The sequence below is a fragment of the Triturus cristatus genome, chromosome 2_1 (assembly GCF_964204655.1).
Source record: "Triturus cristatus chromosome 2_1, aTriCri1.1, whole genome shotgun sequence".
NCBI lineage: Eukaryota > Metazoa > Chordata > Amphibia > Caudata > Salamandridae > Triturus > Triturus cristatus.
The window spans coordinates 1186936378-1186961998 of NC_140581.1; the positions used below are offsets into that span (position 1 = coordinate 1186936378).

At 46.0% G+C, this 25621-nt stretch overlaps 1 protein-coding gene across 1 annotated transcript in view; it reads right to left on the reverse strand.

The window, feature by feature from the left end:
- Nucleotides 1–25621, reverse strand: part of CHRNB3 (cholinergic receptor nicotinic beta 3 subunit) — an 864386-nt gene that overhangs the window by 190729 nt on the left and 648036 nt on the right. Inside the window, exon 4 of the mRNA XM_085636631.1 lies at nt 22559–22668. Within this exon, the coding sequence (XP_085492757.1) occupies nt 22559–22668 (110 nt within the window). The remainder of the gene's footprint in view (nt 1–22558; nt 22669–25621) is intronic.

Here is a 25621-nt window from a genome sequence, read left to right on the forward strand (position 1 = left end):
CATTCCTATGACTTATAATAAAAACTTTAAAAATGTATGAAAGTGCATATAATCCATATTATGATACTACAAAATGATACTTTCCTAACACAAACTGCACCCCATATGAATGAGGCAATATTAAACCATAGTACTGGGTCTATCAGCACACATTATTTGCAATAAAAAAAGTGGTTTCAGATGGTAACCCCGCAGCCCGTCATAAAAACTATTAAATACAATAAAGTGATTTGTGCTTTGCTTAGATTTACCATCACATCGGCATGGGACAATACCACAGGAAAGGCAACTAATAAGTGTAAAATACCCACCCACAACCCAGTTAAAACAAATCGATGCTGGGAGCATGGGACCATAGACAAATTGGTTTGGAGGCCAACAGTGTAAGTGGGGCCGTGCCTTGCTCCTCCCTCCTATCTTGCCAGTGATGACTCCTCCAAGCTCCCTATTGTGTGTGGCTGTCTAGGAGAAATACACAATGCTCAACTGTCAGATACACCCAGTCATGTGACTCAGGCAGTAGCAGTGGCAGCAGGTAAGTACAACTGATAGGGGGTCCGTGTGTGCTCACACACACATGCATTGACATGCAGGCGCACACTACTCATTCACAACACTCACTCACAAATACACATACATTCATATATACACGCATGCACAAAACAGTCTATAAAAAAACAACACTTAGCTGCTGCAGCTCTGAGGGAGGGAAGCCTCAGTGGTGCCAGGAGGGTTGTGACTTCTGCCTCCCCTCCACCTAAGGCCAACAGAAGTGCCTACCTTGTCACAGAGTATGACGGGGTCAGAGAGACTGTTGACCCTGCCCACTCTGTGACGAGGTGTCAGTGGAAGACACTCGGCCCTGGGCACTTCAGGGCTTAAAAATGAAGCACTGGGGGGAGGAGCCTAGCGCGCAACCAAGATGGCCGCGTAGGTGCGAAGCTCCCGAGGACCTCCGCGACCTCCTGAATTAATCCTGATTATATCCTGTCTTTGATGAGGGGACTGTGTCTGTGTACCCGAGCTGAGGCGGCACCCGTTTTCCGTTTTCGAATCGGACCCCGGACACCGGTGGGAGCACCGATCGAAGATTGCGGCCTTCTCCGCGCCGGCCCCCCGGATTGGAGTTGTGGGGCGATCCGGGGACAAAGCGAACAACAGCGGCGGGCAGGGCTGGGCGACTCGCGTACCCCGCGCTTTCACTTTCGCTTTTGCGCCCTCCTTGCCCTCAAGCGAGGTAGGGTTGCGGAGCGGGGTGCGGTGGTGTGGCCTTGTCCCGGTGCCCGGCTGACCCGCCGGCTGTGAGTTGTCCTGCGGTCCAGTGGTCACCCCCCCCCGGAACCCGTGAACTGGTTTATCGGCCCTTTCGAGGAGATTGGCACGACTTTGGGAGTGCGACATGTCCACAAAGCAAGATGGCGACCGGGCAAAGGTGAAATCGACCCGCCGTGGCCCGGCACATCAGTCTAACAGCATGGACCGCTACACCCTCCAGAAGGGATCTCCAGAGGCACCGCGTACATCCCCCGCGGGCCCGACTGAGGCGTCTGCTCAGCCCGCGGATCTGACCCTCCGGGACGTCATGGGCGCCATTGCCGAGATGAAGGCCTCGGTGGACCAGCGCTTTGATACTCTGGCGCAGAAGATAGACTCGGCCCTGGTGGATGTGGGCCTGGTGAGAGCCGACTTGTCTAAAACAAATGACCGGGTCGATTCCCTGGCCCACACTACCTCGAGTCTCACTACAGACGTGGCGGCCCTTCAAAAGGAGGTGCACCGGCTTGGCCAGGCGAGCGCCCTGATGGACCGTCGATTGGAGGACTCCGAGGGTCGGGCCCGGAGGAACAACGTTCGCATTGTCGGGGTGCCGGAGGGACGGGAGGAGGAGGCGGCAGATTTGTTTGTGGAAGACCTGATCCTCACCCGTCTCCAGCCCCGGGGGCTGAGTAAACTTTTTGCGGTGGAACGTGCTCACAGGGTCCCCGGAGGAAGACCTAAGGCCGGAGCCCCGCCGCGGCCTCTCATTGCCCGGATTTTTAACTTTCGGGACAGAGACGCTATCCTGCAGACTTCCAGGCTACAGGGACCGGTCAAGCTCGATAATATGGACGTGAATTTCTACCCTGACTTTACTCCGACGGTCCAAAAGCAGAGACTGAGTTTTCTCGGAGTTAAACGTCGCCTACGGGACCTGAACCTTAAGTACTCAATGCTTTTTCCAGCTAAGCTGAGGGTGGAGGTGGATGGTCGCACGCACTTTTTTGACCGTCCCGAGGCGGCTGGGGACTGGTTGGATACTCTGCCTGGGGATCGGGGCCGGGGGGGTGGGGGGGGTGCGGTTGGCGGGGAGGGCTCGCCGGATCAGAACTGAGGGGTGAATAGTAGGCCTTGCTCTGGACAACATTACGGTTACCATTCACTGATCATGTATGTTCCCCTCCTATGGAGGTCGTACGGGGTCCATTGGGGGCTTTCCCTCCTCCTCTGGGGGACTAGTTAGTTTTTCGTCTATGGGGCGACAGGCACACTGCACTTTGGGGGGGCTGTCTGGGCTCATGCAGGGGTGCAGGGAGGGGGGAGTTCTGTTGGGATGGGTGGGCGGGGGTGGAGTGTTGTTTGTTTGCACCGCAAGGCGAACCCTTTACTGTATTGTTGTTTTCGAGATGCTCTTTGGGGGACGACTGATGGCTTCCATGTATGATGGGGGGTAGGGATTTGACTGTGTTATCATGGAACGTTAATGGACTGGGGGATAGGATTAAGCGTGGTGTGGTCCTGCAGTATCTGAAACGAATTTCACCAGATGTGGTCTTCCTGCAGGAGACACACCTTATAGGTAATTCCTTTCATGCCATGAATCGGCGAGGCTATCGCTTGGTGGCCCATTCGGGCTTCACTTCGGGCTCGCGGGGGATGGGCATCATGATTAAGAACTCGCTCCCATTGGAGATTGATGAGGTGCGCCATGATGAGAGGGGACGTTACACTGTCTTGGTGGGTAGAATGGAGGGCAGAGTGGTCGTTTTTGTATCAGTGTACGTTCCGCCGGGGTTGCAATCTACCACGTTTGCGGACCTGGGGCGCCTCCTCCTTGACCTCCCGGGTGGGCTTCTGGTAGTTGGGGGGGACTTCAATGCGGTGGCTTCTGGGTCTATGGATCGTCATCCCCCCAGGGACCTCCCCCGGGCACAGGCGTGGCTGTCCGGCCTTTTAGATACACTAGGATTGGTGGATTGCTGGCGACTAAAGCATCCCGCGCAGCTGCAATACACCTTCCACTCGGGTGCCCATGGTAGCCTCTCGCGGCTTGATTATGTCCTTGTCCCTGCGGCCTATGCTGGGAGAGTGGGAGAGGTGCGCCATTTGGCGCGGGGTATTTCAGATCACTCCCCACTACTGTTGCACTTTGATGTCTTCCCAAAGGGGGGAGGGCAGGGTAGCCCCAATCAATGCCTGGTACCTGCGCGACCCCACTATTCGAGCCGAATTGATCAAATCCTTGCAGCGGTACTTTGAGGAGAATGTGGGGTCTGTCCCTTCGGCTATCTCCCTGTGGGAGGCTTTTAAGGTAGTTCTCAGAGGGGAGGCCCTCTCCTTTATCTCCCATGCCCGGAGGCGCGAGCGGGAGGAGGTAACCCGGGTGGAGGCCGAAATTACTGAACTAGAGGGTGACCTGGGGAGCGGGGTGACGGATGCCACATTGCATGTTCTACACCTCAAGCAGGCGGCCTATAGGGCCCTCGTCACGGAGGCGGCCAGGGGCCTCAGTAGAGAGCAACAGGGGCGACTGTATGATGTGGGTGATAAGGCTGGTAAATTGATTGCGTGGTTGGACAAAAAGGAGAGAGCGAGTCGTGTGGTTCCGTTGATCGAGAGGATGGATGGTGTGTGTGTCACCGAGCCGGACGCCATTGTCTCCTGCTTCGCGGATTATTTCCGCGAGGTGTATTCCCCGGTTTCTCCCTGCTCGGAGGAGGATTCCCATGCCCTGCTTCGGGACATTGCGCTGCCCTCCCTTTCGGTGGAGGACAGGGATTCGCTGGACGCTCCTCCCACCTCGGACGAAATTGCCCTTGCTATCCGCTCGGTCGCATCTGGCAAGGCCATGGGCCCCAATGGCATCCCTATCGAGCTGTATAAGCTGCGACCGGATGTACTGGCGCCCCACCTGCGCGCGATGTTCCTGGCGGCCCGCTCGCGGGGTTCCCTTCCGCCGGACCAGCGTCTGGCCACGATCGTGGTGATCCACAAGGAGGGGAGACCCCGTGAGCGGGTCACATCCTATAGGCCTATCTCGCTCTTGAATGCGGAGCCCAAAATCCTCGCCAAGGTGCTGGCCAACCGGCTGGTCGGCGTGGTGGGCGATTTTGTCCACCAAGACCAGTCCGGCTTCATACCCCATCGCAACACGGCCCTTAATCTGCGACGCTTGCACGGGGTGCTCGCGCGTGTCCCGTTCGTGCGGGAACCGGCCATCTTGGCGTCCTTGGACGCCACCATGGCGTTTGATACGCTCGAGTGGCCATACATTTGGGCGATGCTGGCGAAGTTTGGCTTCGGACCGGGCTTCATCAGCTGGGTGAAGTTGTTGTATTCCGGCCCATTGGCGCAGGTGGTGGTGAATGGACGAGTTTCGGCCCCATTCGCACTGGGACGGGGCACGCGACAGGGTTGCCCCCTGTCGCCTCTCCTGTTTGCACTGGCCCTGGAGCCCCTGGCGGAGTGGCTGCGGTGGCACCCTTCCATCCGTGGTCTCCGCTGGACCCCCGAGCATGAGGACCGTGTGTCCCTCTACGCTGATGATATCCTTCTATATCTCGCCTCCCCGCGTAAATCACTGATCGTCCTAGTTGATGTTTTGCGCTCATTCGGTCGCAACTCAGGCCTCGTCATCAACTGGGCGAAATCCTGTGTATATGTGCTTGCCGGGGAGGCTCCGGTCCTACCACGGGACTGTCCGATCCAGATTGCCTCCCAGGGGTTTCGGTACCTGGGTATATATATTACTCTGGACCCGGAGGCCCGCTACGAGCGGAATTTGCTGCCCCCCCTCCAGCGCTTGAAGGAGGACGTGGTGCGTTGGCGGCGTCTGCCGCTTTCGCCGCTCGGCCGAGCGGCCTTGTTTAAAATGATGTCGTTGCCGCGCTTTCTGTACGCTCTCCAGAACACTATGGACTTGGTCCCGGCGCGCTACTTCCGTGAGGTGGAGAGTTTGCAGCGTCGCCTGTTCTGGGACGGGAGGCCACGTATTGCCTTGGCTAAATTGACGCTCCCGTGGTACGATGGGGGGGTTGCCCTCCCGGATATTAAACGGTATTACTGGGCCTCCCAGCTACCTGCGATTAATCATGGCCTTTACGGGCCCGCCCTGAACCCGGCATTCGAAATGGACAAGATGCTCCTGCCCGGTGGCGACTACAATCGAGCGCTCTACTCTGGCGCGCCGGACCCTCGCCTGACGGGACCGACGCGTGTTATGGTGCGTGTATGGCACGCGGCTAACGCAGCTATGGGGTGAAAGGACCGTTTGACCCGGGCGTCACCGCTATATGCGTCTGCGAGGTTGGGCTCCCTGTGGACCTCGAAGGGCTTCGAGAAGTGGGACACGATCGGCATCAGCACAGTGGGAGATCTCTGGACGAGGGGAGGATTCAAAACTTTCGAGACGCTGCAGACGGAGTTTCAGTTGCAAGGCAGTGAGTACTTTCGGTACTTACAAGTCCGCCACGCGCTGGGCTCCGTCTTCCCGGATGTCGCGTCCATTCCGGAGTCTTCCCCCCTGGAGGACAGAGTGCTGGATGGCCATGTCCCAGACAGCACGATCTCCCTTATATATAAAAAACTGATCAACGACCGATCGGGCCTGCTGACTGGCCTCCGCGAGGCCTGGGTTGCCGATGGGCTGGAATTGGACGACGAGGACTGGATTTCCGCGGTGGCCTCTCCGAAGGAGGTGGCCATCCCGGCTCGCCTTCGCTTCGTCCAGCTTAAGATCCTCCACCGGGTTTACGTGACGGGGCCAAGGCTTCTACGTATGGGCTTTGCTGAGGATGGACTGTGTAAGCGTGGCTGTGGTGCTTTGGCAACTTTCTTGCATATTCTGTGGGAATGCCCAAAGGTGGAGCGATTCTGGCGTGGTGTGCACGAGGTCCTGCGAGTGGTTACGCGTGTCGCGCTGTTGCCTGAAGCGAGGAGATGCTTGCTGAATGTGTGGGAGCCAACTGACTACTCGGTTCCGCAGACGCGGTGGGTGACTCTGGGATACATGATAGCTAAGCGTGACATTGCTCAATTGTGGGGATCCCAGAGGCCCCCGGCGGTGTCGGCCTGGAAAGAACACATGGATTGGTGTATGTTTCGTGAAAAGGTGGTGTATGTTGCGAGGGGTAAGCCTGGGGCGTGGGTGAAAATCTGGGGCCCCTGGAACGCCTATCGCGGGGGTATTTGCGAGCCGCCACTGCTGCCGGCTGCCTCACCAGCTCCGTCCCCCTAGCCGACCCCCTCCCCCAGCCACGGGCACGTGGTTCCCCAGTCCCTGATCTGTTCTCATTCCCCTCTTCAGAGTTTGGCGATTGGTTGGGGTCCCCCACTTAAGGAGCGCGTGCTGTCACTTGGGATTGCGGGTTGCCTTGCGGGTGTGGTTTTTTGTGTTGTTGTGTTTCGACAAAAGGAAACCGTATTGTGGGTTTGGAGTTATGTGGCCTGCACTACTGATATCTCCTGATTTACCTTTTTGCACCGCCAAGAGATTTTTCTGTATATATGTCATATGCTTCTGCCACTCTAGCGGCCGGCCAGACGGTTGTAGGCCCATACCTGTAACTATTTGAGATTGCAATAAACGGTTTCAAAAAAAAAAAAAAAAAAAAAAAAAAATGAAGCACTCAGATATGAGGCTGCACAAATGCTCTCCCTCATTATGAGGGGAAAGGTCTGTAAGACCTTTGCTGAGCTAAGGAGGTCACGCCCACGGGAGCTGTGACATCCTTAGCACAGCAAAGATCAAGTCAGGCAGCCAGGAGCCTGTGCATTTAGCTCCTGGCTAGTTCCTCGCTGCCTGACCTGAAAATACAAAGTGACTGTCAGGCTGACCTTTGCTTAGCCTGACAGACACTCTTTAGCTACAAAAAGTGCCTGGTGTGACCCCTTCACCCCTAAGGACGGGCCGCTGCAGGACCCAAGTACAGGCTACAGGCCCTAAATGGCAGGAAAATGACAACTTTCTAAAAGTTACATTTTCAAAATTGTAATTTAAAATCCGACTACACCATCAGTAAGGATTTTTCATTACAGTTCCCAAGACGCCAAACATGAACTGATTACCTGCTTGTGAGAAATTGGGTCTCTAGTTGGAAGAGGTATGCACCCTGTCCAAGTAGAGACCACAATCCTAGTCAGAGTAAGTCAGATACACATCCTAAAATAGCCAGGGCTCACCCTCTGATAGCTTGGGACAGAGCAGTCAGGCTAAACTTAAGAGGCAATGTGTAAGTATTTGCGCTAAACTTAATACAGTAATACAATGAAAACAACACACAAGAATAATCCACACCTGGTTAGAAAACAGAGCGTAATGCAAGAATAAAACAAGACCAATATGACAAACATCCAATAAGTCGACCGGGAGTTATGAGTTTCTAAAGATTAAATTGATATATAGTCCTTAAAAGCATAAAGCGCCAACCATGGCCATCTGGTTGCACTTGACCCGGGTATATCTAAACATTCAGGCCAACCATGATGGAGTGCAGGTCAGATACAAGGACCAACCTTGTCCCACTGAAAAAGTACCTTTGGATGGAGTATGCGTGGTTGGGAAGGCCTGATGCCAGGAGCAGAGGAGATGATGTGTCGTTATTGATCCAGCTGGATGTAGGCGATGCACGTCAGTTTCGATCTGTGCTGTCGGAGATGTGTTGACGGCTAACCCTTTGTGATGAAGGCAATGCATTGTTGCCGAGCCGTGCAGCCAGCGATCAAATGTCTTTGTCTTCAGCGGCGATGCATCAACGTTGATGGGAGATGCGTCAGTTCTGACTACTGGAACAACGGTGAGCATGGATTTTGCCCACAAAAAGCCATAATACCTGCTTCCAAGGCCTTAGGACTGGATTGGCACCACTTGGCAGGGAAAGACTCATAGTTGGCAGAGTCCAGAGGTTGTAGCAGGGTTGTTGGAAATCTTTGATGTCCCTGAAACTTCAGAACAGGAGGCGAGCCAGCAAGCCCTTAAAGTCACTTTGGTTCTGGAGATTTAGAGATGCAGGTGCAGTCCTTCTCACTACCAGGCAAGGAGGGCAGCAGGCAGTACGGCACAGCAAAGCAGGAGTCCAGCAAAGTCCAGCAGATTACAGCAGAGTGGCAATCCTTTAAGCAGCACAGCAGTCTTCTTTTCTGGCAGAATGTCCTCAGGTCCAGAAGTGAACTGAGTTGTTGGTAGGGATCCAGTACTTATACCCAGTTGTGCTTCTGAAGTGGGGGAAACTTCTAAGAGAGGTCTTTGAAGTGCACACAGTCCCTGCCCTGGCTCCAGACTCACTACAGAAGAGAATGAGGCTATTTGTGTGGGGACAGGCACAGCCGTATTCAGGTACAGTTGTCACCACTTCCCTCCCATCCTGCCCAGGATGCTCCATCAGCCTGCTGATGGCCCACCAGGATGTATATGGCACATCAGGCACACCTAAGCTCTCTTTGTGTGCGTCTGTCTTGAGGGAATGCACAAAGCCCAGCTGTTATCCACCTTAGATGTGTATTCAGAAGCAGCCAGAGGCACAGAATGGGTATAGAAGTAAATGCAAACTTTCAAAAAGTGGCATTTTCATTTTTAGTCCAGCAACACCAAACTCGAAATATCTATCTTTCCCCAATTGGAAATTCCAATTATAAAAGGCCATAAAATAATCCCAATGTTAACCTATGGGAAAGATAGGCCTTTCAGTAGTGAAAAACTAATTTCAGTTTTTCACTACCTGGAAGTGTAAAACTTAAAAGTACAAGTTCAACCTTTTAAATACACTGGTGGCATAAAGTTTATTTTTCCAGGTTGAAATGGCAGTTAAAAACTGCATACACAGGCTGCAATGGGAGGCCTGTAGCCTTACAAATTAATAAGATATGAAAATTGGGGCTAAGCCAATGTTTTAAGGAGTGAGCACACACACTTTAACACTGGTTAGCAGTGGTAAAGTGTGCAGAGTTCTAAGGCCAGCAAAAACGAGATCAACAAAAATGGAGGAGGGAGGCTAAAGGTTTGAGGGAAGCCCACCTTAAGGCTGACAGGTCTAACAGCATTATAACATCATATCCTGTTATGTGGAGCAGAAATTAAAGATACTATTCCCCAGAGTTTGGTTGCTGAGAACTACAACCTCTGTTCCTGCTCTCATAAAGCAGCCTGCACCCCAATACCAATCTTTCTGCTTTTTCTCTGTGAACGTTAGGCGAACAATTGTCCTATGGAACTTATTCAGATCAATGCCTTGCTTTTGATTAAGAGCTAATTAAATTGTGTGTTTTAGTATTCCCATCATGTCTTAATACATTGTATTCCAGAAAACATTCCCAAAAATCAATCAAAACAACTTTTCTTTTTGTTCCAAGTTTTAGTTATTTGTCAAGTCACATAAGGGTGCAATGTGTGCAGTTAAAATTAGTGCAGACAACGCAATGCTAGATGAAAGTGAGCATATATATAAAAAGAACAAATAAGCACAGTACAAAGTCCAATGTTTTTGAAGTTTATACTGGTTTTCAGGGGACTGTCCCATTTCAACATACATTCCCTCCATGTGAAAGAAAGAAATGAAAAACCAAGGGCAGCGTGTTGACACTTCGACCCCAAATCAATTATTGGGTCTCATTAGGACAATAGTCATCTGACTAAAGCAACTATGATAAATGAGAAAAGTGGGGTAATTCTGAGTATTCTCAATGTCACATTAAAACTCCGGTCACTGATTGTCTACCAGTCATGTACTCACCAAATTGGCATGGAAAACGTGGGGGCTCTAAGAGTAGTCACCACACAAAGATGTCAATCCGTCTGCAATGTAACATCATTCATTTAGTGTTTCCTTCATAATCTGGGCAAGCACTTATATATACAATTGCTACTGTCGGATGCAGAAGCACTTCCAACGTAGGACTTATGCAAACATACATAAAGCTACGAATTTGTGGATGTACAGTACATCATCATCATTTTGTTTGCTACAGGTATAACTCAGGAAACAAGCATTATACTTCTGGTATTTCACATTTGTAAAAATGTCTATGCAAATTTATGATTTCAATGATGTAAAAATTGGGACTCAACCCATGCGTCCAGATGGCACATAGTTAACCATAAGGTTTATATAACATTCCAAGGGCCTAATCACATGTCAGGTGGGTGGAATCTCCATGAGAAGTAACACTCAGTCAGATTCCGAGTCCCTTGGTTTCAATGCCTTGGAAATACAGGGTGCAATGAAACTGAGGCAAGTACCACCTGCCAAATAAAGGTATGACTAGGGGCTGAAAAATATCCCTGTAATGTTGAAATCACGACGTATGAGGCTCCAACACGTACAGAATTTCACTCTTCGACTATTGCTGAACCTTCCCAGACGGGCTTCGATGGGCTCTGCCCAGCATAAATTGCACTGGCTTCCGATCAAGAAGCGCTTGTCTTTCAAGCTTCTCTGGTATGTCTACTGACCCTTTAACAAAGATGGTGCCAGCTATAGCCATCGATTTATCAAACCCGACCTTCCTTCAGGTTGTTTGAATACTTCGGGTCTTTGTTGGCAGAGATTCCCACATTCAGGAAAGTTCACATTGGGGGTAGCTCTTTTAGTTTTCTTGCCTCCAAATTATGGAACTCTCTTCTGCTGAGTCTCCAGCAAGCTAACACAGAGCTTTCTTTTTGGAAAAATCTTAAAACTTGGCTATTCAGGCAGTTCCAGCCTTCTTCTTAGGCCTTCTGCTTACCTAGGTAGCTAGACTTTATCAGCATTGGGACACTCCTGTCAAAGTAGGCATGCACTTTATAAATTGTTTATTATTATTACATCTATAACTAGGTACGGTAAGTCCGCACCTGAACGTTATTCTTGGGTTAATATCTGATAATGTACGGTAGATGTGGGGAGATACCACATAGTAAAGGTTATTCTGGAGGCAGAGTTATCTCCCATCAATTACCAAGCCACTCATGATTAGCCCCTAAGTCAAAAACCAACTTTATGCCCCACTCTCATATATTACAAACTAACAACATTGTACATACATCAATTCCATAATATACACCACTCTTCCACATTACCCACATTAAGGCTAAGATGCAATTCTGGTAAACCATACAAGAATTGCTAGTGATTTATGTAGACCTAAATCTAGACAAAAACGACTGCTTTACAGCAATGCAGGCTCACAATATATAATAGCGATGCCCAATTCAGATTCCCTTTATAAATAGTCTTCCTGTGCATCTAAACTATTAATGTACGATTTGCAGGGTAAAACTGTGTTTGTATTTCATCTGTTTGTTTGCAGTAAATGCAGGGCATTACTCCTTCACCTCACTTCTCAGTCTGGGAGGTGAGTAAAAAGCGCACAGCAAGTGTCTCATCTTCAATGGTTGTACTATCACAAAGGTTTATGCTAAATGGATGGTTCTCCATTTTATAGTAAGAGATCTAAAAGGCAAAATTCCCGTTCAAAAATGTAAATAAAAAGCACATAAATTAATAACATGAATACCATCTAAATACCCTAACCTTTTACTAGTAATCTTTACAGAGACGTATTGCTTTCTTGATCCCACTACTCAAACCTTTATCTGTCTGGGTGACCCTGTGTTAGTTATGAGTTAACCAGTGTTGCACACAGAGAGTGGACTTTGAGTCAGCACATTCTATTGACTTTCATGTAGTTTTTAAAGTTTGCCATTGGCTGGATGGGCTGTTTTTCAAGGAAGGTTACATTATAATGTTACAAATCACATTTGGTTTTGGTGATACAGGACTTTAAGTAGACTTCACCCTGTGTCGCCCAACAACTTGTTTGCATCCGTCTCTCTTTCCTACTCACTTGCTTTTACGCATTATCATCCTAATCCTTGAACCAATGTTCATCCCCCAACTCTTCACACATACCTATCATTTTCATCCTCGTGCCTACCTTTTCCAACTGCCTGTGCTCACATCATCTTTACTAATCCCTGTCTCCACCTCCATAAACTCTAGCTCCTTTAGGATCCGCTCATTCCTGCCTTTCAGTGTTCTCCTTTTATACCCGGAGCAGGTGCTAGCAAAGTCTACAAAATACATAAACATCTGTTCCTTTTCAGAGTATATTGATAGTTTCTAAATACAAGCGACTAATACAAACCTAATAAAATTAGGATAGTTTCACCAACATTACCCACTAATTGGATATATATTTAGGCCACGGAAAACAAGCAACAATAATGAGACCTGCACAGAGAATATGCAAATTAATGGTTTTTTTTTTTAAACAAGCTTTATTGGGTTTTGTTTTTTTCTTCTTCATTTTGTTCACATGCTTACGTGACACATTAGAGTATACAAGTCCTCCTGTTAGGTCTCCATACAAGGAGCAGCATGTTCATCAATATTCATAGTCGGAGAACTGTGAAAACATGCATTACAAACGAGAAGAAACAGCGGATATCCCCCCATATCCTAACTTCCATCAGCTAGGTCGTAAAGCATGCGTATGTACAAAACTGTTCAGCTATAACCGCACCATTGCGTTCTGACCTATCCACACATGACTACGAGGGAAATCCATGCTTCTGTCTATTGTTGTGTATGTGGAGCGTTGGGGGCATCATCAGGATTGGCACTTTTATGGGTTTCCACCATTGCGTCCCATTCCAAAGAAATTGGGGTTTTCTGCAGGCCACGGGCCACCTCTCTACGTTGTGCCTGGCTTTCAGCCCCTGCCCACCTAGTCAGCTCACTATGCCACATGCCCACCGTGGGGGCATTGATCGATTTCCAACGCATAGTGATGGAGCGCCAAGTCCAGAAAGCGTAATTGAACCTTGTGGGCCCTTCTGCGCTTACGGGTGCCTAGTAAACATTTCAATACCGCCCCACCTATTGAGAGGTGAGTAGTTTCCTCTATCAAGCTCATAACCCCTGCTCAAAATTCACCAAGGCTCGGGCACGCCCATAGCATATGCAGGAGGTCTGCTGCTGGTAATTTGCATTGAGGGCGGTGATGGGCAGTAGCCGGGTATATTCTCTGTAATTTACCTGGGGTCAAATAAGCTCTATGCAAAATCAAGCATTGAATAAACTTAAACTTGGCGTTACGAGGTATTTTCCGTGAGTATTCCAAAATATCTGCCCATATCTTGTCTGTGACCTCTCGCTCCATATCCGCCTCCCATTGTACTCGGAGCGTGTCTAAGGGGACTCTAGCATGTGTGCGGGCACTAGTGTACAACCACTTAATAAGATGACTGCAGTGTCCCATATAATACAGAGACCTAAATAATCCATTCACTTGGGGTTCTTCCCGCTGAGGAGCCCAGTGTTTTTTGATATAATGCAAACGAGCGGCATGTGTCATGTACAACGTGTTAGGTACCCCCGTTCCTCTTGTAAATGCGTCATGGTCCATCAGTGTCCCACCATTGAATAACGCCCCAACAGACTCCACCCCAGCATCCAACCAGGGTCTGAGTGCCTGTTGCGTTAATCTGCCACTCGCCAGTGGTATACCCACTATCAGGATATTTTCTGCATAAAACCCACCGGTGGAGGTGTATTTCAGATCTTTCTTCCAGCATTGTAAAGCAGTGTGCAGCAGAGGTGGTAATGTCAGTGGAGGCTTGCCGTGTGGCAGAAGCAAAGTGTTGTACACTCCTTGCTCGATATGTTTAGCAGTGTAATATATTTCTTGCAAATTATGTCCCGCCGTCCAGTAGGATAACCACTGATAAGTGGTATGCATAATAATATGCCCGAAAGTCAGGCGCTCCTAGGCCGCTGCCCCCGCGTGTCCAACTGGAGTTTCTTAAGACTGATTCTGCGGTGATCTAGTAAAATGGTATCTAGTGTGCTAAAAATAATCGGTGGTACCACCAAAGGTAGGTTCGTAAAATAATATAAAAGGCGAGGGAGCGCCACCATTTTGGATAACGCCACGTGTCCAATAACTGATAAGGGAAGCGTAACCCAGAAATCCACCTGGGATCGGATACTCCGTACAGCCTTCTAGAGGTTACCCTCCAACATGTTCGCCTGCAAACGGTATATATTAAGACCCGAATATTTAAAGGTGTGTGGGGCCGTCGGCAATGTGAGTCTCCCAAATTGGATATTGTCCGGGTTCACGCGATTGTGGAAAAAGAAAGCGTTTGATTTGGATTCATTGATGGCTAAACCTGATATTAATTCAAAGTTGGCAAAAATACGAAGGACTGGGCCCAGGCCCTCCAGTATGTCCGACGCATATAGTATTATGTCGTCAGCATACGCCGACACCAGGTGTGTCGCAGTGCCTATAGCTAGACCGCATTGTGTAGCCTCCAATCGGAGACGGAGTGCCAATGGTTCTAACGCTAGGACAAATAATATTGGAGACAGGGGGCATCCCTGCCATGTGCCTCTGTGTATGTCATATTCGTTAGAGATTAGTTTTCCAGATCGGACTCTTGCCGTTGGAGCGGCGTATAATAGCTTTATCCATTTAAGATATTCAGGGGGTAAGCCGAATCGTCCAATGGCTTTGAACATATATTCCCACGATAATGTGTCAAATGCCTGCCTCATGTCTAATAATATGCAGCCGGCACTGTGGTGACATGTAAAATCCATTGACATAATCTGATCAGTGAGGTGCTCCTGGCTGGGATAAATCCACATTGGTCAATGTGGATCAATTTATTAAGATATGGCTGTATCCTATTTGCCAAGACCTTAGTGAGAATTTTGTAGCCATAGCCATCATGTGAAAGGTCATATCAATCAATAGGAGCTCCTCTGAGCCCGATCAAATAACATATAACAATACAATCAACATATATGCGTATAAAGAACCAGAGCAAAAGGATACATGAGTTCTGGAGGAGACGCGCCGTTAAAGCCCTCATCCACAGCGATCTCCATCATTATGGCAAATTAACAAATATTACGACCCCATCAGGTCATCCGCCGTTTGTGGAGATACTTTAAGAAAGAGTGCTAGACTAGTGTCTGAGTCTGATTGCACCGTGCTGTGGTCAGACGTTTCGGAGTCTCGGCGGGAGGAATTGTCCCTAAAAGTGTGTGCAGTCACTAGGGCCGCCTCCTTGCCTTTCTGTACCTGCTTCTTCGTGGGTCCAGGAAATAGCGCTGAACCCATGGGTCCAGGCACTCATTGTGAGCGTCATCTGCTCATATGCTCCTGACTGCGCGGCGGTTTCGATGAGACTGACCAGAAAGCTGTGTGGGGTCCATGACCTCCAGCCACTCCTCTACGTCCTCCGGACTCTCAAAGAAATACGTCTTTTGATAGTACATTATCCTTAGACGTGCAGGGAAAAGCAGAGCATATTTGAGGTTCATGGTTCGCAGCTTCCGCTTTAATGCCTGGAATGCGGATCTTCGATGCTGCACCATTAACGTATGGTCCGGATACAGTGATATCTGGCAATTCTCAAATTGGATCTGTGTTTTTTCCTGTGCTTTTTGGAGTAGCACGTCCCGGTCTCTGTAGTTGAGAACTTTCACTATCAGGGGTCGCGGCGGAGCACCCACTCTCGGTTTTCCTGTGGGGATACGGTGCACTCTTTCAATACAGAAGAAGTCCAAGAGGCCCTCAGGGGCCACGTGTTTGCGGAACCATTGTTCCATGTACGTTGTTGCCTCCGTCCCCTCACTGCATTGCTGGAGACCAATGACGTGAATGATATTGAGTTGTGCTCTGCTCTCCACGTCTTCAACCCTGTCCATCAATCCAGCGACCTGCTTTTGGAGAGCCTGCAGTTGCTTTGTGTTCTCTTTCTGCTGTGGCACTAAATCATCCAATACAGAGGTATGATCCTTCACCCTGGTGGCCAGTTTGGCATGATCTGCCTTGAACAGTGTCAAGCCGGTAGTAAGGGAACCTATCTGATGCTCGATAGCTTTCCTGGATTCACAGACCTCTGTAAGGATTAGATCCAGCTTATCCTGGGGCTCCGTGACGTCTGTGGGCGGAATTGTATTTATATTAATATGTTAAAGCCAGGCTCTGTCCTTGATTTTCTGTTCTCAATGTAAAAGCACAGTCAAGATAAATTGGCCATTGTTCCTTTCTCAGACATGGGATCGCCTCTAGTCACAATTACCTGCCATCTCAAGTTTGAGGAAGCAGTGGTGGAAGCCTTACGGGCCTCTCATTACAGCTTATATTGTCATGCCACAAGCTGAATTTGGGTCTGGCTCAGTGGACATGTGGAGGCAGCTGAACATACTGCAGCCTTCTACAGCAAGTGCTGTGTCTAAAAAAATGGGCCTTTGCCTCTGTCATGCCTAGCTCCCCATCCCCTCACTTTCCCTCTGTCATTTTAGTTTTCATTCCCCTGTATCGATTCCTCTACCCCTCTGTTCACCTCTGTCTTGTCCTTTACTCATTATGGTGTCAGCTCACTGCGAGAAAGAGCTAGAGCTGTGCCTTGTGAAGTGCACAGGTAGTTTGCATATACAAGTGACTACTAGTACATCCTATGTTAGGATGACATCTTCAGAAACTCAGGACCTACAAAATTTCTATCACCATCATCTTTTAGCAATGGGGCATTCATTTAGGCCATAGAAAACAAGCCCAAATCGTATCACTTACAAAAGTGATTCTGCAAAGTTATATGTTGAAGCTGCACTCTCAACATGATTTGTTGAGCTCAAAATAAAAGCGCAGTAGAGGCTATTTGCCATTCTACTTTCAACAAAAGAGGTCATTCAAGGGCATCTGGTTTGTTTCCAATTCTCTATTACTCTGGGTTTGCGTGGACAGTGACGGGAGCACATGGCTTAAGGTACTGCAGCCTGCTACAGCACAATTTGTGTCTGACTCAACGGACTTCCAATAACAGCTTAAGGTACTCCAGTCTACTGCAGAACGCACTTGTGTTTGACTCCAGGGCCCTTAGAAAGCCCTAAGATAAGGTACTGCAGCCTGCTACAGCAAGTACCTGTGTCTGCCTGACTGTGCTCTTGAAAAACGTGAGACCTATTGGCTTTGCCATTACTTATTTTTAGATATCTCTCATCTAATCAGTGTCAACAAAACTGCAATATTTTCTCTTAATCACTGAGATTTTGCTTGTGTTTCATAGGTTTGGTTCAGATTGTTCCTAACTTTAAGAAAGATTACAATTCTTCTTCCATGATCGAACCAGGCTAATCTAAGGGCCCAATTGTGGCTCAACAGATCTCAGAATGAACCCTGTGGAATAATCTCATCCACAAAAATTCAAGCTTTATTGTGGATGTAAGTACAATGATTGACACATTGCTCAAGGTGCAGAGGCATTAGACTGTAGATGTAGGTAATTGGCTCAAGTGGTTTTCTGAAAGATCCTAAGACTTCAAAAGTAATGCCACCAAATTCCCACCCCAATCAAGTTTGTGCCCTGTACAGAACGTCAGATCTCAGGTTTGATGGGAAAGTCTTAATTGCGACAGAGAGAAGGACCTAACCCAGTATAAAAGGATAGTATGAAGCATAAGAAATATTTTTTTTTTTTTTTTCTTTTTTAGTTTAAAGAAAAGTTTATTGGATATAAATAAGAAATATAACAATTCAAAATACATCATATACCATAATATAAATCCAAAATTGGTTGTAGAACAAGAGAGATGAAAGAAAGAAAAGGAGAGAAAGAAAGGAAAGATAGAAAGGGAAAAGTGGGAGAGAGAGAGACGATCAGAAGATAGACAGCGATATCGTAACTAGATTACAGCATGTAAACATTTCGGCGAATGATAAGAGTAGTATGAGTAACAAACGTGCATTATACATTAAAATATTAACATTAGATAAAGTAAATTTTCTGATTAAATTCATGGAGGCTTGGGTACTTCTTCATTACAAGGAGTATGTAAAGGTATAGCACGAGCAGAGGCATTTAGGAAATTGGTGACTGGTAACCACAACAGATCTCGCTTAATGGCCAAAGCAATTGGATAAACATAAGCTCGGTCTAATCTGTGATTATAGCAGACGCCATACCACCAGGCTTGGAATGAAATGTTAGAGGCATTTTTCCACGATTTTGTAATTTGTTGAAATGCAACGGCTAAAAGTAAGTCCACAATAGAGGTGGAGGTTCCGAGAGAAGACCATTCCTCTGAGACACTACCTAGGAAAATATGAGCATAAGAAAAAGGGATATGTGTGTGAAAGAGTTTGTTGATTTGCTGCCAAACTCTGATCCAAAAGGCATGAACAGGAGGGCAAGTAAAGAGCATGTGGTATAGTTCTGCATTGGGGGCAGGGCATGACCAGCAAGTAGAAGGAACATTAGGATCTATACGATGTAATTTGGTCGGGGTAATTAGGAGTCTATTGTAAAGAAAAAATAAAGTTTGTGTGGTATTAGCTGCTCTTGACGACTTCCTTATTTTATTCCAGATCTTTTCCCATGTTAAAACTGAAAAAGATATACCCAAATCTACCTCCCAACTGCATTCCGTTGTAGACTTAGTACGGGAAAGAGATGTAGATCTTAATTTTTTATAAATAGTGGATGCCGAGGATGGGATACGTAGAGAAGAAAGTGTGAGAGGTGAAGCTGTTGTATGGATAGGGACTGAGGATAAAATATTGAAAGAATTTAAAGCAGTAGAAGTCAACAGTCGGTATTTCGATAGATAGGAAGGGGGAAGAGAAAAGCGGGTGCAAAGTACAGAGAAGGGAATACAAGCATCTTCTTGAAATAGTTGATGGGTCCACTTAAGGTCAAGTGCTAGCCAATCCTTCCAAAAAAGGGTCCTATTTTTGATTTTAATATGTTTATTGTACCAAATTGGGGAATTTAGAAAACGGGAACGCTCATCAAGACCTCCAAACAAAAGAGGCTGAAAAGTTTTTCGGGCATTCTTAAGAATAGGGAGTGACATTTTCAATGGGATGTGAGTTAAGGACAAAAATTCTTCAAAGGAAAATGGATGGAAAAAGGAAGATTCTAATTCTACCCATAAGGGACGAGGATTAAAAGTGTCCAGATCTGTAGATAGTAGAAACGCAGAGTGTTTGAGAAAAAACGATGTGTGATAGGAAGAAAAGTCAGGGAAATTGACTCCACCCATATGCTTAGGTTGCTTAAGTTTGGAGAGAGACATCCGAGGATGTTTATTTTGCCATAAAAATTTTGATAAAATACCATAGATTTTTTTGAAGCAAGATTTAGGGATATTAACAGGTAGATTGGCTAAGTAAAATAAGATTATCGGGACATAAGAAATATTAAAACTGATTTACTTTTACTTAGCTGGTAGGACTATGATCCGCTCTTATTGAGTCTGAAGTAAAGATGGACAAAATTGTGAGGAGGCTCAAGAACTACATCGTTAAGCTTAAATGATCATTCTAAAGGGGGTGGTTTCGACACCAAAAATGTTTTACACTTTTTTTTTAATTTGGTCTAGGATTTATTTTCTCTAGCAATAGTTAAAAAAAAAAAACAATAAGTAATTTATGAAGGACATTTCTGTTCTTCTGACTCTGCCACATAGTCAGTGTAAATAAGGTGTAGTATTACCTCACAGGTATGCTTACGTTTTTTGCATTGCACTGCACTACAGTTATGTTTTCATAAGTTTAAAATATGTTAAAAAGTGTTAGTACCAAAATAATATCTTGGCACATCCCCTTGACCTCCTAGAATTATTTTGAATGTTCACCATGTACCCTAAATTGTGCATATGTATTTTTTCTGAAAATAGACGACATATCGCCTTAACGAGTTCCCATTCCTGCACATGCACTAAAATGGAAAACATGCTAATTTCCACCTACTGATGGTTTATTTACATTCACAGTTGCACATTGCAGATATAAGATTAAGATTCTACTAATCCTCGTTCTTTTAAACAGGATGAGGATTTTATATTAGCAAAGTTATATGTTTGAGTACATAGGCTCGATTTAGGCATAAAAAGCCTTTGTGAATGACCCACAGTGTAAATGGTTAGGTAGAGATCGAGAGTAGGAAAGAAGCATAAAGATGAATGAAAACTTTAATATCAAAAATAGAAGAAAACACAGCGCTACATAAACACCAGAAATAAATAAATGCATATTAGCTAACCCTATTTAACAATTAACAATATATGCACAGTAACTACAATCAGCTAGTTGCTTGTAAGTAATCATATGATGAGCTGGTCTAAATAAACATTATTTTTGAACTGAACTGAACATATGATGAGCTACATAATGCTTATAATTATATATATTTCATTCATTCATTGCCTTGTTTTGGGTTTGTAAAAAAAACATAAAAGACAACAATATGCAATAATATATGAATAAAACATACTAAAGGTGAATACATATATGTACATATAAAACACTATAGATTACAAAATGCTAAAACAAGTTACAGCCCAGTTGACAGAGATGTGAGGAATGTAAAATATCCCTAAGGTCCTTTCTTGGAAAATAATTTTCTTGGAACTCAGATACCATATAGCTGTTAGAAATTTACCGATTAAAAAGACAACCGGACCACTCGTATTTGTTCTGCATATTTTCAGTGCTGTTATTCGGTCATTAAAGCCCATCCATTTGCACAGAGGTCTGATCCAGCACGTGCGTTGCTTTTTGTATGCAGTGCAGAAGAATAAGACATGTTCAATGGACTCTGGAGCCTCACATCCCATGGGACACATGTTTGATATGCCTGACCCTTCCTTCCAAAGACAGGTGAAGGCAGCTATCAGTAGTGTTCACATTCTAAACTTGATAAAAAGTGCTTGCGTAAAGGGTTTGGTAACCATATCTAAATACATATCAAACTCAGAGCCACATTTAAATGAGAGAAAAGCATCAGACAGGCTAGCCGAAGCAGTCTTGGAAATGTTTTCTCCCAGGACATAGTCCCAGTAGGCCACTTTGAACTTCTCAATGGCAGTGCATGGTAAATCTTGGGGGTTTAACCAAAAATACCCTAGTCCAAGCTTATGTAACCAGGTCTTAATGTAAGTACACCAAGGGATCCTATTGACACATGAACCCTCAAATAAGCTTTGTAGCCATTCCCTAAATGGATCTAGTTCTTCTGTGGCTTACACCCTTAACCAATACTGGATCGGTCTCAATATTGAAATATCAGAAATGGGTCTCAGATTTAGATCCATATGAATGGGGAGTGTGGGAGTGCTCGGGGGAATTTTTAGCAGCAATTTGAGAAAACTATTCTCTGGAATTTCCATCATCTCCAAGTTACAGTGGCCCCAGATGTCTAATCCGTAAAGGGCCACCCCACAAGCTTGGCTTCTATAGATTTCCAAAGAAGGATAAATAGAAAAAGGAGAAGAGCTATTCGCTAACCTTATAATAGACCCTACGGACTGTTTTAGGGAGAGGGTGCTCTTCCTAAACTGAGCTGGCCACCAATGTGAGTCTCCCAAACGAACACCCAGAAAATCAAACTCAAGGACCCTCTCAAGGCCTTCCCCATCTAATAATCTAGTTCTTCTTATTTTGCCCTTGCGATCTCCAAACACCATATACTTGGTTTTGTTATTACTGATTTCTAACCCGTAGTCCCTAAAGTATAGGGAAAACCTCTCAAGCAATATGGATTAGCCCCGGGGACTTTTAGACAATAAAAGGGTGTCATCAGCAAATAATAATCATGGTGTCTTTGTATCTTTGATCTTAGGAGAATCGTTCTCACAGCTAAAAAGGTATGGAAAGCACTCATTGATGTATAAGAGGAAGAGTATGGGGGCCAGTAATCATCCTTGGCGCACACCTCTCAGAATTGGTATTTTATGTGTCAGTTCTCCTGCAGTTCCCCACCTGACCTGGTCAAAATTGTCTGTGTATGGAGTCTGGATTAGGGTCCACAGGCCTCTTGGGACTCTTATCCTACGCATGGTTTCCCACAGCTTCGGCCTTGAAAGAGGTCAAACGTGGATTGAAGATCCACAAAGGCCACAAATAACTTCCCATTTTCCAGATCTACAGTCCTCCACTTGATGGCTAAACAGTGTAATGTTATGCCTGAGACCAGCCTGCAAGTGGTATAGTGCCTTATCTTGCACAATCCAATCCCATAACCTATTGAGTATCTGGGAACTAGAATTTCTTAAAATATTGTCAATTAAGCTTGTGGGGCAATAGTTGCTCAGAATAGCTTTATCTCCCTTTTTATGGATCAGTTCTAGTATTGCACCTTTCCAAGAATCAGGGACCTGACCCCCAGCCATCAGACCATGCACTTAATATTTGAAAAAATATATTATTTTATAAAGTACCTAGGAAGGTACACTGACAGTTTATTAGAGTGACTCTGTTACTTATGCATGATTCACACATCTGCTGCTTTCACTAAAGGTATACCTACTTTTCAAACAATACAATGTCCGGAAGCCAAAGGGATTCAGATGGAACTCTTATGGAAGTAATTCCACCATAGTCTTCAGGATTCCAGCGAAGTTTGAGATCCATCCATTCCTGTAATAGATAAGCAATCATTACTACCCGAATATGGACCCTTAAAAAACATGGCACTGACTGTTTTTAAGGCGCATATTTAGGCATATTTGCCCAGATTCTCATATGAAAATCATGATTTTATTAAGGGCATAGATTAGAAGGTTGTGGATTAACTTATTTTTGTCCTATAAGAGCACCAACAAATATTTAGAGCACAGAATAAAACGTATGAGACTTCACCTGGTACATACAGCCCAAAATCATTCAAAGCAAATCCTTTTGCTACTCTCTAGAAAGTGATCTTAACTTCCCTACAGCGCCCTGACATTAATGATTCATTATGCATTATTATAGCCGTATATCCCAACAAAGCGGGCTCCAATGACATTTTACACCCCCCTACTGGACCAATACTGCAACCATAACAACCCTACTTCCTTTCACAGCTCAGGATTTGAATGTTTGACAATTCCTGCTATGCACACAGCCACAGTATTAACCAGCAAACATCACACATTGACACAAGGAGCTGTGACGTCTTTACAGCCCCTAGTTATCTGTCATCTCTGCTTTTCCTCATTTGCCAAGGCCTAGGGAGATGCAAGAGCTGCTGGGAATTCACTCCCTTCTCCTGGTGCTCCATTGCCACTGTAAGTCATGGAGGATGGGGAAGCCTTACTGCTTTTCCTTGCTCACAGCCTCTGCCTTTTTCATTCACCTTAGCAATACAATCCACATATCCTGGAGAGGCAGGAAAAAAAGAGAGGGAGTCAGAGGATGCAGCTTAGGGCTTTGTAATGTTGATACTCCTCTGCCACTCCACTGTCTTCAGCGGTGCTCTCAATATTCCAATATTATAATACTTTGTAGTATCTTCCTGTTCACAATGTCCTTTAATTGCAAGTTCTCTGGCTAGTAATGCAGCAGAGAGCTTCCAAGTTGATTAGGGATTACGTACCTGTACTTATGTGATAAGAGTAAGTTTTAGACTTGAGGTTAATAGAACAAAGAACCCTTATTGGCAAACATTATGTCGGCTCTTTCCTGAAAAATGAATCCTGCCAAGCTGAAAAATTTATTCAGGAAAAAATGTCAGTGTCATGCATGGCACATTGTCAACCACTGCTGCTGCTGCTCCTCCTTCCTCTAATTCCATTCTTTCAGGAGTCTTGCCGAGTGAACGGCCCAGCCTCCAACGTCACACTCACTAACCATTCACAATGGACTATTTATGGCCCTTTGGTACTGTCCTTTCCTCTTCAAAGCTCAGGCCCCTTAGCTTACTTCTGTGGGGTGTATCTTTGGGCTCCTTCAGTCTAATCAGCCTCCAGCAATGACTAGTGAAGAAGAACAACAGTTTTGGCCGAAGAAAACAAAGAGAGCTCTAGCCATGCACATTTACGAAAAAGAGGGAGGGGAGTCGTACTAGGCTGTGGCACAGAACCAAGTGGCCAGACACTCAGATTTAAACAAAACAGAACTGTGCCTTTGCAAGTTGCCAATTGCTTTTTCTGGACTGTCACACCCCAAGGTGTTCATGTCACTGTATTTACCATAGTTCCATGTTTCTTTCTATGCCTCGGCTCTCTCATCCAAAGATGGCTGGCGCACATGTTACTTGACTATCAACAGCATGTAAGTCTCTCCTTTCTGTCTGTTGCTAGCAAAGGCAACAGCGGAAACTGAGGGCAACACAGCGGGTCCTGAATACAGGAAAAAACAATTAAGATGAGAAGGCAAAACAGCTGTTGCTAACTTTACTGAACTCAAACACATCCCTACTGTAATTAGCACCTTTTCGTCAATCTGGTGCTCAAACGTACCGTTACTAGGTCAACCAATCGCTCGGGGGAACTTCATGAGCATGCTCAGACATGCTACCCTATCCAAGACTGTGACCTTTTCTCACCATGACATCCCATATCCGGACCTCAACCAGCTGTGCCTTTCTACCCTCCACCTAGATGCTGAATGGTACAAGGTGCTGGAGATGATTTGTGAAGGCTCTTTAAGAAGAGTCTACAAGGGACACAGGAAGAAGAGTGGACAGGAAAGACGTACAGATAGGGCAGAAGATACTAAACAGCTGGAGGGTTCAGTGCCTAAAGGATCTTGACTTATGAATTCAAAGAAAGCTAGCAATCCATATTTCACTGTCAGAGAAATTTCTTGATTCAACATTAATCTGCGAATTGGTGTATTTTTTCTGGTTCTATTTATCTTTCTTATGAATACATAATCCTTTAATTAAAATGTTTGTAACCTGCAAACAGCCTGATGCTTCAAGGGATACAGAAGTTTCTAATTTTACCTCTATGCTCTGGACGCTCCACGAGGAAGATAGCTTACATCAGCTTCTTACAGACTATCAGTCTAGGAATCCGTGAATGATGCAGTGGGTAGTGGTGAAACTCTTGATTTCTGGCCCAGCAATCAGGATAACCAACTGGCCCTGTGTAATGAGGGAGATGATTAACTAGTTCTTGTAATTAACAAAGAAGCAACATTTATACTGGGCCTTTTCCATTATAAATATGGACCTAGAGTGGAGTAGTGTAGTGGAGTAGTGTGTCATAGAATAGAGTAAAGTAGCATGGAGTAGCGTACAGGGAGTTGTGTAGAGCATTGTATAGTGGAGTAGTGTTGTAGAGTGGCATAGAGTGTTGTGGAGTGGTATAGCGTGGAGTAGAGTTTAATGCAGTAGAGCGTCGTGGAGTGGAGTGTCATAGAGTGCAGTGTTGTAGAGTGAAGTAAAGTGGCCTAAAGTGAAATGGCGTAAAGTACAGAGTAGACTGGAATAGAGTGCAGTAGCACAGAGTACCTTGGTTTTGAATAAAGTGTTGTAGAGCGCATTGGCGTAGAGGACAGTGACACAAAGTAGAGTGGCGTCAAGTGGAGTGCAGCAGTGTAGAGTGCAGTGGCGCAGAGTGGAGTTGCACAGAGTAGATTGTTTCAGAGTAGAGAGAAGTAT